The sequence below is a fragment of the Megascapheus bottae genome, chromosome 20, assembly GCF_031878675.1.
Source record: "Megascapheus bottae isolate mThoBot1 chromosome 20, mThoBot2.hap1, whole genome shotgun sequence".
NCBI classification, from domain to species: Eukaryota; Metazoa; Chordata; class Mammalia; order Rodentia; family Geomyidae; genus Megascapheus; species Megascapheus bottae.
In genome coordinates, this window is record NC_143528.1 from 40,643,143 (window position 1) to 40,661,872 (window position 18,730).

General features: G+C 55.0%; 1 protein-coding gene across 2 annotated transcripts in view; it reads left to right on the top strand.

Moving 5' to 3' along the window:
• Nucleotides 1-6,673: 6,673 nt before the first annotated feature.
• Nucleotides 6,674-18,730, top strand: part of Gata4 (GATA binding protein 4) — a 39,709-nt gene continuing 27,652 nt past the window's right edge. For both annotated transcript variants that reach the window (XM_090353815.1, XM_090353816.1), the window contains exon 1: nt 6,674-7,399. In XM_090353815.1, the coding sequence (XP_090209941.1) occupies nt 6,787-7,399 (613 nt within the window). In that variant the 5' untranslated portion in view covers nt 6,674-6,786. The remainder of the gene's footprint in view (nt 7,400-18,730) is intronic.

The following is an 18,730-nucleotide window of genomic DNA, read 5'->3' on the forward strand; positions in this document are numbered from 1 at the left end:
ACCAGAACTAGAAGCACGAGAAGCGGTTGCAGAGATCGAAGGGAGAGCGAGCCTTGGCCTGGCCACTCTGGGCACTGTTTTTAAAGCGAGACAATTAAACGTGTTACTTCCTCCTGGCCTGACTTCTTTTGGCCGAGCCCCGGTGCTGAGCCGGGCTCCCCGCGCCCCCAGAACTCCCGGTGGTCGAAAGGAAAGGAAAGGACGAGAAAGGAAAGGTGTGCGTCTTCCCGGACCCGCAGTTCAGTTCGTCCCCCCGCAGCGTGGTCGCGCCCTCCCGCTCGGCCCCTCCCCCGGGCTGGCGCCGGGCACCGGCGCCCCGGGAGCGCGGTGGGTGCCCGGGAGGACGGGACGCGGCCTTCGTCCGTCGCGAGTCTCTGCGCACAAGACCCGGCGCGTCCGCCCGCCCGTCGGGTAGGAATCGGGTCCGGGAAGCGGGTGGGCTTCGCAGGGCAGGGTCTGGGGTTCCGTGGAGCCGGGGTTACCGGGCGCGGGAGGACTGGGGACGGGGGGCGCAGATCGTTTCGGGAGTCGGCTTTCTCGGGGTGCGGTGGCCTCGAGGGCCTCTCCCACCAGTGGTAAGGGGAGGGGGTCTCACTTCCTAGCGCTTGAACCCCCACCCCGGCCCGCCACGCTGCACTTGGTTTAAGGCAAATCTGACGGAGTCTCGCCAGGGCCTCGCTAGAACCGGGTCCAGGAAGACAGGCCTTCGTGGCGGGCGCTCCCCCCCCCTCTCTCATGTCTGTCTGTCTGTCTGTCTGTCTGTCTGTCTGTTTGTCTGTCTGTCTATTCATCCACGCATCCATCCATCCGATCTGTTTCCGATGGAGTCACAGTCCCGATTTCTCTGTACTCGGGTTTGGACTCCAGTTTCGCCTCTACCAGGGACAGATGGGCGCTGTCGGTGTGTCGAGGAAGCGCGATTTGTATTTATTTCCTCCTGTTCTGGACGACACCACGTAGGAATTCTCCTTTGTCCACCGTCTCAGGACTTGACGCGGGGTCCTGAGCCCCTGCCCCTCAGTTACCAAGACACCCGAGGGGGAGAAGCGAGCGACGGACGGCCCGTGTTCCTGGGCCTGGGGCGGCGGGAGGCCGGGGTGGGGTCGTGGCCCGCGGGCCCCCTCTGCCCCTCCGCGGCCGGGGAGCGCCGGGCGTCCGAGAGCCGCGATAACCCCTCCGGCCTTGGCGAGCCCCCCGCGCCTGGCAACGCGGCGCCGGCGCCCTGCGCGGCCAGGCCCGGCGGGCCAGCGCCCCAGGGCGCCGACGTTTGCCCCCCACCCCGGCAGGCCTTTGAGCCCGGGGAGAGGAAAGCGGTGGTGGGGGCCCGCAGAAGAAAAGCCACAGGAAGCAGAAACAAATGTTCCCGTCCCCGGCGCCACCGGGGGCAGAAAACACTTCCCAGGCTCAGCCCCGCGGCTCCCAGCCCAGCGGGAGCCGCAATTCCGCGGCCCGGGGAGAGGACTGGGGTGGGGGGGGGGGGAAGCGGGCGGCTGGGATCGAACCCGGCTCGAGGTCCGCGAGCTCTGCGCCAGCCCGCCGCTGCCCCGCCCGGGGTGGGGGGCAGCACACCAGGGGGTGTTTTGGGGGTCTGCCCCCTCGCTCGGCCCTCCGTATTCCCTGAGGGTCTCCCCAGAGGCCCCGCGGGGCCCGCGCGTGGGGCGGCCCCAGTGGGGGTCTCCCCAGCCCAGACTTCTCCCTTCCTCGCTGGCAGGCTTCTTGCCCGACGCTCCCCCCCCTTAAGGATGAGGTCTCCACCGGAGGGAGGGCGCAGACCGGGGCGCCACGCTCCCGCGCCCCGAGAACCATCCTTCCCCGGACGTGGGCAGGCCTCGCGTCCGCGGCGCCCGGTAGGCGCTGGGGGGAGCGGCTGGGGGCCCTGGACGTTCCGACCCCGGCTCCCGGGGTGCGGGGCCCGGCCGCCAGGCCTCGGCGGCTCCGCGCGCCCCCCGGACCCCAGCGGTCCTCCTCGTGCCGCTCTGACCCCACGCCTTCTCCCGGGGGGGGGGGGCAGATCGGTCCTCGCGCCGTCCCCTGCGCCCCGGTCGCCGGGCTCGGGCGGGCAGCTCCCCGGTGCAGAAGCGGGCGTGGAGCTGGCGTGTGAGCTGGACAGGGCTCGGAGGGGCGACCTCCCCGCCAGCCCCCCTCGAATCTGGACTCCGAAAACAGTGCTCGAGGAGGGGAGGGGAGACGGAGACGGACCGACGCGGGGGAGGGAGAGGGGGCGGGCGAGCGCCCCGGGCCGGGAGCGTGAGAGCCTCCCGCGGGCTGTTATCTGGGGCTGAAGGCTGCGGTAATCGATGGGTTATTTTTACGCGGCCATAGGGCCCGGAGATTGCTCCATTAACCTTTAGACCTGTCGGAGGGACTCTCCGGCTCGCGGCCCCAGGTCTGACGCCCTCCCCGCCCCCACGGGGAGGGTGGGCGAGCCCGGCGCGCGGCCCACGTCGCTGGGGAAATGGAAGCGTGCTCGGTGGGGGTGCGGATTCTGTATACATAAATAAGATGGAAGGTGGGAGCCGCCGAGTCTTCCGGCTGATCCGCCCCCCCTTCCCCCCCCCCACCTTCGGTCTCCACTCCGGAGTCCCCGGGGCCGCTCGGAACCCCTAGACGCCCACCGGGAAGCCCGGGGCGCCCGGGGAACCGCGAGCGCGGCGGGAGCGACGACCTTCCCGGGCGGCCCCGCCCCTCGCCCCCCGCGGCGGGACGCGCGCCCCGGGGCGGGCTGGGGAGGGAGAGACGGAATTCTTTCCTAAGCCGTCCGGGGGCAAAAGTGCAGGCCGCACCGACCTCCCGGTGGCGGGTGGCACCGACTCGGGCCGGGCCGGCACGCGTGCGTGCTCGAGGAGACCCCGCGCCTGGACTTTGCCTACCCGGGGAGCTCTCGGAGCAGCCCCGCGGGCGGGCGGGCGGCTGGAGGGCGCTGGCAGCCCGGAGCTCCGCTCCCCTCCCCGCCCCGCTCCGCCCCGCCCCGTCCCGCCCCGCCCCGCACGTGACTCCCCCGAGCCACTCAGCGCCGCGCGGCTGCGCGCAGGGCGCGGGGTGCGGCGCGGGCAGCCGGGGGACGCGCCCGAGGCCGGCACAGTGGCCGCCCGAGGCGCCGCCGCCGTCGTCGCAGTTTCGGGGCCCGGGCCGCGCGCCCCTCTCCAGGACGCTCCACGCCCGGCAGGTAGGATCTAAAAACACCGAACAAAACCTCTCCCTCCGGTGGCTCCCCGCGCGGCCAGCCCGCGCCCACCGGCTCCGGGGCTCCCGGGAGTCCCGGGGGAGTGTAGGAGGGATGGAGCGGGGACCGGGCACTCCCCGACCCCGATTTGCCCTAAGCCGGCTCCGCTCCGGGCTTCTGCCAATCGAAGCCGGGGCAGGTTGGGCTCGCCGCGCGGACGGAGCCGGGCGCAGCCCACCCGTTTCTCCGGCTCGCGTTCGCTCCCGGGCCGGGCCCTGGTCGGCGGTGGCCGTGTGGCGCCCCCCAGGCCGCCCGACCACCCGCGGCTGGCTCGCACGCCGCGGGGCGCCGGGGGACGGCCCGGCGGGACCCGGGGCCCGGCTGCGGGCGCCCCCCGTCGAGCGGCGGCCCAGTCGCCGCACTCGGGACCAATTTCCTTTCCAGCCAGCCTCCTCGCCCTGCGGACCGGGGCCCCGGGAGCTCAGTGACCCCCGCGAGACGAGCGCGGCGCTTCGGGGTGACCGCGGCGGAGGCCCCAGTCTGGGAGGAGAGCCGAGAGACTCCCCGCGGGCCACGATCCACGAGACTGGGCTCCCCGCCGTGGCCGGGGACGGGGGAGTCGTTACCCTACGGAAGAAGGGCTGGTGGAAGGGGGCTGGCGTTGGGAGGAAGGGTGGCGAGGCCCAGGCCGCGGGCCCGAGCTGCCGGGACGGTGGAGAGTGCGCGTCCGGAAGCCTCGGCCTCTCCAGCGCGGGGCGGCCCGGCGCCGGGGGAGCCAGGGGCCTTTAAAGAAAGAAAAGTCGTAAAGGCTGAAGATCACGACCGGATCGTTGCCGCTGGCGCGCGTGTGATTCGCCGTGGACGCTCTCGCGCCTGCGGCGGGCCAGGCCCGCCAAGGCCCGAGCTCTCCGGGCGCTCACGGTTGTCCCACTCCCCAAAGTAGATCGGAATACACTTGGTGGCCAAGTTGATGAAAGGACAAAGCATCTCCTGTTGGCTGGAGATGTTGGGGGGAGCCGGGGGAGCCTTCTCGCTGTGCCGCCCCTGCGGAGCGCAGGACCGGGGAACCGGTTCTCACCTCCCCAGAAAAGCCTTGAGGGGTACCCGCCTTTCGCGGCCCGCGGCCGGCCGGGCGTCTGCCGTTTGAAGAGGCAGAGGCGGTACTCGAGATCAGGGTGAGGTTTGTTCGTCTTTTTAACGATTACATTAGCACCTGTTTGTGTACTGGAAGTTAGGTGACAAAACCCGAAATCTCCTTCTGTTCCTGCAGTTATTTGAGAAACGAGAATTCACAGCGTTATCTTTCAGAACTGCAGGAGTACCACAGAAAATAAATGAAATGGGCCGGCTACATGATTTAAAAGTCAAATACTGAGCATTTCATGAAGGCAAATGTATATATTTACTTACTGAAGACCAGAGATTAGTAGGCGATATTTGGGAGAGGGAGGTGCTTTATTTTCATAGAAAAGATTTGGTGATGTCAGGTCAGTTTCTTACATCCATCCTCAACACTTGCTGGAAGAAAATGTTCACCAATCCAAAAATTTACTGTATGTTTTGGAAGCAAGTGATAAAGCATTTAGCACATATCGTGTGATGTATAATCCGTGCTATTCCCTAGTCATTTGACTATTATTAGTATTAACCTTGCGAAATAGCAAAGCATTAAATAGTGTATATGTATGAAGGACTCCATTTTTAGAATTTTTACAATAATAAAGGTGACGACTATGGCTCTTATCACATGCCAGTACTTTCCTGTGGCTCAGTAGAAATCTGTAAGAATAGCCAGTCTTTGCATACACCTTTTTTTTTTTTGCATGCCTGATAAAACAGTATGGAAAGGTCTTGTTATAAGTGTCTTATGGACATTAATTTATAACCTCATTCCCAATTCTCAAAGATTCTCTGAGGTAGGCACCTTAAATATTTGCACTTGGCAGCTGAGGAAACTGAGGCACCAAGATGGGTGAGAGATTTGTCTCAAGTTACTATAATAGTTCAGGGGAAGAACTTGGACTCCATTGGTAGGGTCTGTTATATTCTTGCAACTGTATTGTTGCAGTGGAAAACAAACCACTGTCAAAAGTAGCTGTCTCTTCATAGAGAAAATGTGGGTGTTGTGAACCACCTCAGACCCCTGGGGCTCTGCAGGGTGGGGGTCTTTGTACTTTGATTTTAGATAGGTTTCAAAACTTACATGCAGCCCCTGGCACAGTGGCTCATGCTTGTAATCCTAGTTACTCAGGAGGTTGAGATCTGAGCCAGCCCAGGCACTAAAAAGTCCCCGAGACTCTTACCTCCCACGAAACACTGGAAAACTGGAAGTGACACTGTGGCTCAAGGGCTAGGGCAGTAGCCTTGAGCTGAAAAGCTCAGGAACAGTGCTGGGGCCCAGAGTTCAAGTCCCACGACCGACAGAAAACAAAACAAAACAAAGTGTACATGTTTTAACTCCCTATTTTTTTTTTCGGTAAAATGTGGAAAGATACCTTTATGTAGTGGAGATACACAGGTGTTCGAAAGCGGAGATATTATTTATTATGATAAATTTTCCCTGGTCATACGAAAACATAGGATGCTGGGAAGCATATAAGCAAGTTCTACAAACTCTTTCTTCCCCTCAAGCTTTTCAGCTAACCTGTGACTCCACAGGGGAAAGAGAAAAGAAAGGCTCTGTGCCTTGGAAAGTAGTTCATTCAGTTGTTGGATACAGTGACCTTGCACATTTCTCCTCCTCTCCCAGTCCCCATCTGCAAAATGTCCAAAATGTAACTCTTTGGGAAAAACTCATAGCTTGTCTGATTTGACACCCACATGGCACAGGGTGTGATTAAGAGACTTCAGAATCCCTTTTACGAGGCTTAGCAGACACTTGTTCGTTTATAAACATTTAGACTCTACCTCTAGTGGTGGTTTTTTTTTTTTTTTTAAAGGATTACAAACAAATCTTTCTCGGGTTGCTGGTTTTCGTAAAGTTTGTCACTGTCTCCGCCCTCGTCTTCTCCCTGGGTCCTGGTCTGGAAAGCTCGGGACGGTGGCCTGGGGAAGGATGCCGGGCTCCCCCTGGAGAAATCGAAACCCCCGTCCCTACAAAATCCCGTCGAAGGAGAAAACACGACCCCTCGCCAGGGCCCCGCTCCCCCCCCCCCCCCGGCGCGGCCCGGGCCGCCTCGACGGGGGGTTCCGATCGCTGACCTCCTCTCTCCGCTTGTCTCCCCTCCAGGACCGCGGCCGCAGTGAGAGCCCGCCCGCCCGCGCGGCCTTCGTGGAGGGAGCCCGGCTGGGCCGCGGGGCGCGGGACCGGGCGCGGGGACGGAGCGCCGGGCGGCCGGACGGCCCGCGCGCGCGCGCGCGTTCCGAGTGACTGTCCTGTTCGCCGTCCTTCCAGCCGGGTCCGGGCCTGCTCTCCGCGTCTTGGCCGGCGCGCCGCCGCCCGAGCCTCTCCTCCACCCCGGCTCCTTCCTCGGACGTGCCCGCTCCGGGCGGCTTCGAACTCGGGAGCGCAGCCCCGACCGCGCCTCGAAGACTCGGAGGCCCCAGCTCTCGTTTCCTCGCCCCGCGTGGCCCCTGCCCCGCGAGGGGAGGGAGGCCTCGGACGCCCGGAGCTCGCCGGGGCCATGTACCAGAGCCTGGCCATGGCTGCCAACCACGGCCCGCCGCCCGGGGCCTACGAGGCGGGCGGCCCGGGCGCCTTCATGGCGGGCGCGGGCGCGGCGTCCTCGCCGGTCTACGTGCCCACGCCGCGGGTGCCCTCCTCCGTGCTCGGCCTGTCCTACCTGCAGGGCGGCGGCGGCGGCGGCGCGTCCGGGGCCGCGGCGGGGGCCGGCTCCGGGGCCGCCCCGTCGAGTGCGGGCCCGGGGACCCAGCAGGGCAGCCCGGGCTGGAGCCAGGCCGCCGCCGAGGGCGCCGCCTACACGCCGCCGCCGGTGTCGCCGCGCTTCTCCTTCCCAGGGACCCCCGGGTCCCTGGCGGCCGCCGCCGCCGCCGCCGCCGCCCGGGAAGCCGCGGCCTACGGCAGTGGCGGCGGGGCGGCGGGCGCGGGGCTGGCGGGCCGCGAGCAGTACGGGCGCGCGGGCTTCGCGGGCTCCTACTCCAGCCCCTACCCGGCCTACATGGCCGACGTGGGCGCCTCGTGGGCCGCCGCCGCCGCCGCCTCCGCCGGCCCCTTCGACAGCCCGGTCCTGCACAGCCTGCCCGGCAGGGCCAACCCCGCCCGACACCCCAACCTCGGTGAGTACGGGAGGCGCCGCGGGGCGGGCGGGCTGGGGGCCCGAGTCCCCGCGGAAGGCGGGTGGAGGCCGCTGGGCGCCGGCGCCGGGAGGGCCCAGACCCCCGGTTGTGCTGACCTGGACCCGGACCCGAGGCCGTTTGGCCGCGCGGTTGGAAGAGCCCTCGAGTGGCAGATGGGCGTCCTGGGAGGGAGGGGGGTCACACGGGGAACCCGGGACACCCGGGGAGCGGCTGGGCCGGGTGTGATGGGGTAGAGCCGGGCCTGGGGGCGCGCACCGAGGCCGGGGGCGCGCAGGGCTCTTCCTCTTGGCCACGTTCATCCACGCCTCGGGCTGGGGACAGAAATGGCTTGGTTTACAGGTTTGCAGGTTTACAGGCTGCGGCGGGCCGGGTCCTGGAGGCCGGGGGGAGGTGGCCGGCCAGCCCTCGCCCCCGGATCCTCCGGCTCGGCCCTGGTCCGGAGGATTTCGGGGACCTGGGGGCGGGTTTGGATGGAGCTCGCCCCGAGGGGGACGGAGCCCCGGGCTCCAGGGCCTACTCAGTGCTAAGTCCCCCTGCAGAGTCAAGTCTGGCCTGGCTTTGAAGTGGTGTTAACCCAAAGGGGGTCCAGCCACACACACACCCCAGGTAAACAGATTAACCTGGCAGCGGCGCCCTCTCCCAGCGTCCCCTCCCCCGCTGGGGACTCCAGGCCTCCCTCCCGGGGAGGAGGGACCGGGACAGCCGGGCCTGGCCAGCAGACCCCGTGCCAGCGGGCAGGGTGCTGGGCTGCGAGGTCCTGAGTTCTTCTCCAAACCGGAGGCCTTGAGCTCCCCCGCGGAGCTGCAGCCTGTACCCCAGGGAGGCTGAGGCCGAGGGCCGAGGACCGGGGGTTGAGGCCCCCGGGCCACCCAGCTAGACTGTCTCACGACACCAGGCGCAAATGCAGACAAAACGACAAGGACAGAAGGACGGCTCCTCTCCGCCGCCTCGACTTCTTTTTAATTATGGGCATTTGCTAATTCTAGGCTGACAATTTGGTGTTTGGGGGGGAGGGAGGGAGGGAGGGAGGGAGGGAGGGAGGAGAGAGAGAGAGAGAGAGAGAGAGAGAGAGAGAGAGAGAGAGAGAGAGAGAGAGAGAGAGAGAAGGGGAGACACCAAATAGAAGATGGAGGAGACCTTCCAGGGAAGGACAGGGTGATGCACACAGTAGGCCTTTGAAGTTCTCAGCAGAAGCCCTTCACAGAGGGTGTTGTCAAATTCCAGTGTTACCCTAGGGCTAACGTCTCCTTCCAGAAGAGCAGCCCGAGGGTCCCCCCTTCCTGTACCTCGGTTCCCCCACACACACCCCAGCTGGAGCTGTGCAGCTGGGGGCGCCCTGATCTTCAGCACCCTCTCCTGGCACCTAGGGAAAAGCAGTAAAGAGCAGCACACTGGGGATTGAACCCAGGGCTTTGCACCCCAGCGCTAAGAAATGCTTTAGTGAGACCCAGGACAGCACCCCAGGGAAACCCGTCCCGGAGTCCCTGTGGGGAGTTCCCGACATCGGCAATGAGATGGTTCCAACGAAGCTGGCAAGCCCACTTCATTGCCTGCTGCCCCTGTGACCTGGGACAAGTTGATTCCACCTCTCCATGGAGCCTCTTTCCCTGTAAAAAGGGATTGTAAGTGCTTTCAGTTTTGTCTGAAATGAGATGTTCAGGAGGCTTAAATATTTGGTGTTGGCCCTTCATAAAGGATGGCTACTTCACTCGTCCTTATCCTGTATAGTGAACTATTTTTTTGGCTGGACTTTGGATTTTCAGTGCTAAACCTGGAACTGTCCCCAGTAAGCAGGGCTCCTTGATCTCCCTAAATGGACCTGAAAATGAGCAAATGAAGTATCATTGTCATAGGGGACAATGAACGTATAGGAGAGGAGAGAAAGTAAAGACAATTCTTCCTTTCATCTGGGGCTCTGCAGGTTATTTACTCAAGTGGGACATTTGCTTTGGATCTTGAGGATGAATAGAGGTTTGTGAGGGAAAGAACCTACAAATAAAGAAGAAAGAGAAAAGGTAGATAAGCTCTCATCTTCTCTGTATACTGTGTGCTGCCATGAAATAACGGGGCCCAGACTGTCTTGGTAGAATGGTGTGTTTTTCATAGTAGGCAAAACCACATAAACTTCATCTTTAGCTCATTTTCAATGAGTAAGAGTACTCTTTATCTATAATGTATTATCTTGTTTAGGAAGAGTTAACATATTGCCAGAGTTCTTATACTGAGAAAAGGCAAAAATCAAAATGGTAAAAGCCAACAAGGGTATCTAGAGCTCTGTGCTTAGGTTAGAAATGATTTTTGTCCTAACTGTAATAATGCATGTGCCCTTTAATTCATTCCAACTTCAATAAGACCTGCAACCCTGAAACAATTGTGGAAACCATTAATTAGACTCATTAATGGAATTCTGTGACCTTACAGAGGGCAGATGCAGAATCTTATTCATATTTAAGTGCCTGGCACTTGCTGGACACTAGGCAAATATTTGAGTAGAAATCTAGGAGGTAATTGCCCCAGGACTCTGCCCTGCCCTGGTCCAGCCACATGGAGTGCCTGCCTGAGTCCTTCAAGAGACAGGTGGGAGCAGGGTATGGTGGTACATGCTTGTAAGCCCAGCATTTTAGATGCCGATGCAGGAGGATTGTGTTTGAGGGTGGCATGGGCTCCGTAGTGCATTCCAGGCAAACCAGAGAGACAGGGCAAGATGCTCTCTAAAAACAAACAGAAAACAGCAACAGAAAAAAGCACCTAGGTGAGAGTGTGCAGGATGGGAGGGAGCAGGTCCTGGGGACCCATGCAGGAAGTGGGGCGCCCTGTGGCTCTAGGTGAGCAGAGCGGTGGTGTGTGTGACTGTACCTGGTGATGGTGCAGTAATGCTGCTGGCTGTCTCTGGGATGAGCTGGACATGGGAGAACATACATCTGTCCTGGGAGCTGTGCCACAGACACATCTTGAGCCAGAGCACTGCGCACTGAAATGCCTGCAGCAGAGTGCAGCACACTTCTCTTTAAGAAGCTACCCATCTATTGGTGTGAAGCTGTTTGGCAGAACTCCTGGAGATGTGTTCTCTCTCTCTCTCCCTCTCTCTCCCTCTCTCTCTCTCTCTCTCTCTCTCTCTCTCTCTCTCTCTCTCTCTCTCTCTCTCTCTCTCTCTCTCTCTGTAGTGCTGGTGGTAGAGCTCAAGGCCTTACACTTGCTAGGCAAGTACTTTGTCAGCCTGGATGGATACCTCCAGCCCTTGCTGGTCTTGTCTTTTCTTTTCTTTTTTTGTAACACATTTTATGTAAGGTTTAACTTGAATTAGAGTTTTCAGTGTGCATGAGTCTATCAGAGGAAAAAAATCATAATGTTCTTTAGAATTCTTTTTTTTTTTTTTTGGTCTGTCATGGGACTTGAACTCTGGGTCTGGGGGCTGTCCCTGAGCTCTTCAGCGCAAGGCTACCACCCTACCCTGTGCTGGCCATTTTTGCGGTAGGGTCTTGCCTGAGCCGCCATCCTCTGACTTGTACTTCCCTTTGTCACTAGAGATGACAAGCCACTCTGATGCCACTGCACTTAGCTATTGGTTGAGATGGAACCTTCACAACCACTTCTTATCCAGGCTAGTCTTGAACCAAGAACCCTCAATCTCTGCCTCCCAAGTAACAAGAATTAGACTTGAGCCAGTGCACCAGGCAGGAGATAGACTTTTTTGTTGGTTTGTCTTTGCCAGCTCAGGGCCTGGGGGGCTGTCTTTACCACTTGAGTCATAGCTCCACTTACAGTGTTTTTGGTGATTCTTTGGAGAAAAGGCTCTTGTGCCCAGGGGCCAGCTCCATGGCACATCCTCTGAGTGGGGTTTGCAGGCCTGAGCTATCAGCACTTGACTGGAGAAGATGCACTCTTAAAAGAGGAGGCTTATTTAAATAGATATATCACAACGCAGTTCTTTTTATTATTAGTTCATGCTCGTGTCTACTTAAGGCTCACAGAGAGACTGAGATGGAAATTATATGTAAATACGTCTTGAAGGACATAGCTTTATGGCAGGTGTTGCTGGAAAGACTCACAAATATGTTTTATTAAGGAATAATGATTCTTTTATCATGGAGAAAGAAGCGGTCACACTGTTCTGAAAGCATCTCCAAAATCATGCACCACTTGCAGTTCTGTGAAAGCAGGCACCCAATGTAATGTGTATGTCACTCAGTCCTCTCAAAACCATTCACCTTGAGACACTTTTGCCCCATTAGGTGTGGGGTGGGGCACGCAGGGTGTGCAGAGAGTTTATGAGGGAGGTCAGTGGAAAATACTGCAGTGTTTGCTGGATCTTTAGGGGACTGCTTATCAATGAAGCCAGCTGCTTTCAGAGCCAGCTCATTTGTGCAGTGAACCAACCTTGTAGGCCAACTCCGAAGTAGCCTGCTTGGCCAGAGAACAATTTGTCAGTCTTCAGGAAAACCAGAGTTGTTTAACTTTCCGGTTACCACCCTGAGCAGGTCAATCAGAGCTGGAACTGGGCTGCAGTGCTAAATGGAGAAGCAATTAAATAAGAAAGGTGTGCTGGGGTGGCCTGGGGTGTGTCACTGCCTCTGGTGACACCTGTCACTTGCCCAATTATATCCCCAGAAAAGGTCAGGCCACATTTGCTAGGCACTTTCCACACCCGCACTGCAGCGATGCTCTGGAGACAGCTTCAGATAACACTTTCCTCTGTGTCACTCATTGCTTCTATTTCTTTTTTCCTTCCTTAAATGCACAAAGAAAACAAACACTCTAAGGTATAGGGAAACTGGGCCCCTGATATGTGGAGGTAGGAGTGTAAATTGGCATTCTTCATGGAGCAGCGTTAGTAAACGGCTAGATTATAAAGTAGAAGGCTTTGATGTAGGATACTCAACTTCTGTGAACCTGTTCTATGCTACGTATTAATTTCACCACTGCACATAGTAATTCACGTCAAAAAACCCCCCCAAAATGGGAAATTAAAACCCAAACTGGAAGTAACCAAAACATCCCCCCGTCAGGAAGTTTGGACACAAGTGGCACAAAGCCACCAGAACCCATTGCATGGGCATAGAAAGATGGAGGTTGTTGCAGAGAGGGGTGGTATCTTCCCCAAGACCTGTCTGTTTAGATAATTTGCAAACAAACCGGAAATTGTGTGAGTGCCATTGCCAGGGACTGAGTGCTCTCTCTTCGGTTTTGTTTTGTTCTGGGGTTTGGGGGAGGGTTTGGTGCTCTGCCACTTGAGCCATACCTCTACTTTTTGCTGGTTAATTGGAGATAAGAATCTTACAGAGTTCCCTGTATAGGCTGGCTATGAACCAGAATCCTCAGATCTCACACTGCTGAGTAGCTAGATTCTAGGCAGAAACTATCAGGGCGGCTTGTATAATGAATTTTAAAATATAAAGTTTGTAATGCCGACAGCTTAGGATGAGGGGTGGAGACAGGTAGGGAGGGATACAGATAATAAAAGGATAGGCATTTGGAACTTTAAAATTTTTGTAACTATCTTAACTTAGTCGCTTAATGTGCTTTGTTATTAATCCAATTAAATATGAAAATATATTTGAAGTATGGGAATGCTGGATTTAGGTTTGGTTTGAATGTTTTTATTACCTGAATTATTAAAGGAAAATTCAGTAATGTTAAGTATGGTCACATTTTTGTATAACAGATCTTCAGCACTTTTTCAGCTTTTAAAACTGAAACTCACTACAAACGAAGAGCCAGCTCTGTCTTGAGCTTGCCCTATTCTGCTTTCTGTCCCTATGCACTTGACTACCGGAGAACCTCAGATCAGTGGAAGGACACAGTATTGATTTCTCTCAGCAGAATTCCTTCATGGACTATTTATGCTACAGCACACAGCCACATCTTTCCTTTTGTTAGCTGAATAGTATTCCATTGAATAGGCAGACTACATTGTGTTTACCCATGCACTTAACAGTTACTGGTGTTATGAATAATACTGCTGTTAGCATGAGTGCAAACAGAACTTTTTGAATTAAAAAATGTAGATATGGGGGCCGGGTGTTTGGCCTTGTCGTAGAGTGCTTGCCTAGCATGCACGAAGACCCGGGTTCAGTTCCTCTGTACCACATACTTAGAAAAAGCCAGAAGTGGTGCTGAGGCTCGAGTGGTAGAGCTCTAGCTTTGAGAAAAATCCAAGGACAGTGCTCAGGCCCTGAGCTTAAGCCCAAGACTGGCCAAAAAAAAAATGTAGATATTATTACTTATTTCCAAAAATGCACATTAAACTAAGCTTAACAAAAACCCCAGGCATACGTAATTCATGAATCAGCTTCCGGAGTGTCTCTTCGTAGTTTTTTTAAAATTTAATGATTCTAAAGTTAGTGTTTCTGGCTACACAGGAAACAGGTTTTCACATATAAACTGTCGTTTATTGAACTTAATTTTTTTCTGCAGTTGCACATAGTCTGGGTGCTGCCAGGCAGATCAGTGCCATCATTAATGGAAATCCTGACTTTGGCTTTTGATTTTCACAGGGGCCTGTCTGTCCCAGCACTGGGAGAAAATAAGGCAGGAATTGGCAGTGTACCTGCTCTCAGGCTGATGACCCCATGGTGCCTTCCTGAAGCCAGGAAGATAGTGTGAATGCCATCATAATAGGAATAACTTCAATCTGTTAATTATGTAGGACCAGTTTATAGTTTGGGCACACTGATGTACCCCAGACTAATAACTTTTGAGGATTAGTAGCTGGGGTACCTTGTATAGTATCCCATTGGCTCCTTTGTCATGGGTCAGTGAGGAAATCCACAGGGGTATTTAAATCTTTCCTTAAGCACCTTAGTCAGGTTCTGCTGGTGGCTCACGCTGTAACCCTAGCTACTCAGGGGGCTGAGATGTGAGAATCACAGTTCAAAGCCAGCCAGCGTGGAAAAGTCCATAAGACTCTTATCTCTAGTTAACCACCAATGCTAGAAGTGGAGGTATGGCTCAAGTAGTAGAGTGATAGACTTGAGAGAAAAAGTTAAAGGACAGAGCCCAGGTTGAGTTCAAGCTCCAGTACTGGCAGAAAGGAAAGAGAAAAGAGCAAGGAAAAAAAAAAAAGGAGAGAGGAGACCTTTATTTTGTTAGAAGGAAACAGATGGGGAAAGATGAAGTAAGCTGCTCTGCCTTAGAATGCCAGGGAAGGCAGGCTCTTTATAGCTGCCTTTTCCTCCACATTTTGTATCTGCCACATGGAGTGTGCTGAGCCCTTCAGAACCACTGGGTGAGTGGCACCAGACTTCCCACCTCTCCACCCTACTGGCTTCCTTCCCGCAGTCCCTCCTGCCCTGTCCCGCAGAGTTAGTAGGTGGAATGCCTGGTAGGATTCCCAGTCCTGCAGACTTCCTGCTCTCCAGCCCCTCCCTCCTGCATGCAGGGAATGAAAGAGGACCCCAGAACTCACACCCTCCAAACTGGAGGATGCTCCCTGCCTCCAGCAGAGCTGCAAACTGCTTATGGGTGAACCCTACCTCTTTCTCAGAATTCCTTTTCCTGAGGTCAGGAAGTTTCTATCTTCACTTGTCTCTGATGATTGCGCTTTAGTTGCTGTAGGAGCTGAGAAATGGGGGTGAATGGGGAACACAAGTTTTAATAAAGGGGTCACTGAGGCAGGGATCACAGACCCTGGGTAAAAGAGCACGGATTGAGGTCTGTGCTGAGTGAAGCAACCCCAGCTAGAGCACCTTTCTTGTTTCTGGCGGCTAGCCTGCTGTTTTTATCTCTTTTTGCTCTCTAATCTGAATTGGGCCTGGATAGCCAACCTTATCTGAATGTAGAGTTTGGTTTTCTGGTCTTTGGCATTTTGCAGGTGCTCAACTAATGACTTGATGTTTTAAATAATTTCTTGCACACTCACGGCAAGTATATCCAGGCAGGCAAACCTGGATTCTGATCATTGTCACAGCGCCTCCACCTGTGGAATTTGAAGCTGTCTGTCCCTCTGTATGGAGTGATCACAAACATGCATTATTTTGGAGAATAAGAAATCCAAAATTACCACTCAGATTGGGTAGAAATCTTTGAAGGTTATTAAGCTATAAGCTTTGGGAACCACCTCAAACCCAGAGCAAGTTTTGCTTCTTAAAACTCAATTCAGTCTTTTATTTCTTAAGTTTGTTCCCCTTCTTCTTCCGGTTTAAATCTTCATTTCTACTTCCAGCAATCCAGTCAAAGTTTATCACCTCCATTTAGAACTGATCGATAGCAACAAGTGAGCAGGTTAATTATAATCACAGAATAAACGGTGCAGTCTCAAAGTTCACCACTTTTGCAATGTTTTCAAACCCCTGGAGACCCAAGAGGCGCTCATGGCCCCATTTGAAACAGGTGTGGGGAGTTTGAACTGGGGGCAGACCAATCCGATCTAATTTAGGACAACTCAATTTGTTTTCTTATCTCCAGCTTTTCCTATCTTATGATGTCTTGTTGTTTCAGATAAAAAAATTTTTTTTAAGGTCCATCAATTGAGCTGGGAAATGGCAAGTTATATTTTCTTCTGATAAAAGTGTTCAGGTTGTGGGTTTTTCTTTTTTTAATCAGATTGGACTGTAGCTATGCTTGTTTCTGTCAAGGTGGTCCTGACCTTTCCTGATACTTTATCAGGTATTAGGTGGACATTAAAAATTTTCTTTCTTTGGCCTAGGAAAGAATGACCTGACTTCCAAGATCATAAATCAAACCAAGTAAAGAGGGGTGACAGATAATACAAGTTGCCCCTCAACATTGAGTAGGAGGAGAAAAACAAACAACAAATAAAACCCTTCCCCAGCCTGTGGGGAGAACTTGACTTGACCCTCAGAAAGAATGTGGCTCCCACAGGCACGCTTAGCAGGGGAATGCTGCTTATTTTTAAAGAAAATATTTTCTAGGTTTACAGAAATAGTTTTTTCAGGTTGTGTCAGTAACATTTTAATTATCTTATTAAACTCAATTTATGTTTAATATGCCAAAATGAAAACCTCAAATGGAAAAATAATTGGTAATTTTACCGTCCCAAGATAACCATTGCTGCACATTAATCCTTGAGTATATAAATACATATGTGCATGTGTGTGTATCTATAATTGTGAGTAGTCCTGAAACATAGTTACTGTTTAAAGTCCCTTAGCGTTGAATGTAATTTGTGTGCGTGTGTGTGTGTGTGTGTGTGTGTGTGTGTGTGTGTGTGTGTTGCTACTAAGGCTTGAACTAAGGGTCTAGACACTGCTCCTTAGGGTTTTTTTGCTTAAGACTGGTGTTCTATCACTTGAGACATAGCCCCCACTTTGGCTTTTTGGTGGTTAACTGGAGATAAGAGTCACATGCGCTTTCTTGCCCGGGCTGGTCTTGAACTGCGTCTTCAGATCTCAGCCTCCTGAGTACCTAGGATTACAGGCATGAGCCCCTGGCGTCCAGTTGAAAGGTAATTTCTTTAAGATTAGTGAACCATACTGACTGGCAAAGACTGCTTTTATTTTAAATAAAGGGAAAATGGGAGAGTGGCCAAAAGAAGAGGCAATAGTGGTAGAGGGGTGGTTTGTGTGTCTAAAGGTGTTTTTCAAGCAGGGTGGCATGACTCAAGTGAGAGAATGTGCACGTAGCCTGTGGCAGGTTTAACAGGTGTCACCACAGCAGGATGTGTGGGTTGACTAGGCCATGCTGACTGTAGCTGTCTACGTGGACAGCAAGTTCGCATCCACACAGGCTTCATCCAGCTGGTTTCCATGGCTACCTGCGTCTGTGACATCTTCCCTCCAATGGACTCCTTTGGTTTTCTCTGTATCGACGAGAGGCATAGCTGCTAAAGTGCAGGTCAGCTTTGTGAAGCAGGGGGTGTGCCCTCAGAGTGGTGGCGGCTTCTTGTTCCTTTGGACTATCGATAGACGCATTCAGTGTTGGAGGTTCTTGGAAGCTGGAGAGAGCTGGAGGGTAGAGCTGGTGTGCACACAGGTACCAGATGCTTCCTTTTCTCTCCAGCCAGGCCAAGGAGCATTTCTGGCTGAGCAAGAGGGTCTCTGAGGTCCAGCAACTCAGAGACTGGAGCAAGAGGCTCAAAGTACATGTTATCAGGTGCCAGTGGCTCACACCTGAAATCCTAGCTACTCAGGAGTCTGAGATCTGAGGACTGGGGTTCAAAACCAGCCCAACAAAAATTCTATGACTCTTATCTCCAGTTAACCATCAGAAAGCTAGAAGTGGTGTTGTGGCTCAAAGTGGTAGAGCGCTAGCCTTAAGCTTAAGAACTCAGGGGCAGTGCCCAGGGCTGGAATTCAAGCCTCACAACTGACAAAAAGAACAAGAGAGGGAGAGAGAGAGAGGAGAAAAAGAGAGAAAAGAAAGAAAGCAGGTGGGCCAGGGGTTTAGCCTAGAGGTAGAGCGCTTGCCTTAGTATACACGAAGTGGTATCCTGAAGGCTGGAGGATGTTTATGGGGAAGGGCTATGCCGACTGGGGATGGTGCTGGGGCCACTCTTCTATGCTCTCAAGTAGGGACTGGGAGCTAGAGGACAAGCAGAGGTCGCAAATGTGTGGGCCTGGCCTGGTGGAAGCAGCTTGGGGGACTTAGGGCTTTGCTATCAGAATAGAAAGTTCTTGACTGACTTTGCCCCTGGCCTGCAGAGCAATGCAAGCTCCCTGTGGCTGAGGCAGGTGGGTTTCTACAGCCCTGGGGCAGATTCACTGTTCCAGTGTGCTGCCTGCAGCTAGGAAGGGGGAAGAAGGGAATAAAAACCCAGGCCAACCCTGGACCCCCACCATAGGGTGGAAGAGGGGAGGGATTAGACATTACTAGATGCAGGGCCCACCGTGCATCCATGTTACTGTGCAACCATCATCAGCCTCTGGGGCCACACCTTTCATTTCCACAGCCGCAGCCACAGCCGCAGCTGCAGCTGCTCCATCACCTCCCCTTCTCTCTAGCCCTGGAGCCCTGCCCCCCACGCCCCGATTCTGTGTGGGATTCACTTCTTCAGATGTCTTGTGCATGGTGGCCTGCAATGATGCACTTCTGCCAGGCCCTCGTGTCACAGGCTTCCTGTGTGAAGCAGCATAGCGACATCTTCCGCACCGTGTTCACCTGCTCATCCATGCACGGCCCGGGAGCTGCATCTGTCCTCTGAATACCGCCAGCAGTGCTTGCATTTATACGCCATGTAAGACCCCAGCTTGACCTCTCCTGAGGACGGCCACATCGTGTGGGGTTCTGTGGAGTTCTGAGGCCTGCTGTACCATCTCTCACACAGCAGTAGCACCGTTTTATACCCTCATGGTGTCTTACCTAACATCTATCACGTGTGTGCACACCCAAAATCTCATTTATGGCAGCTCCATT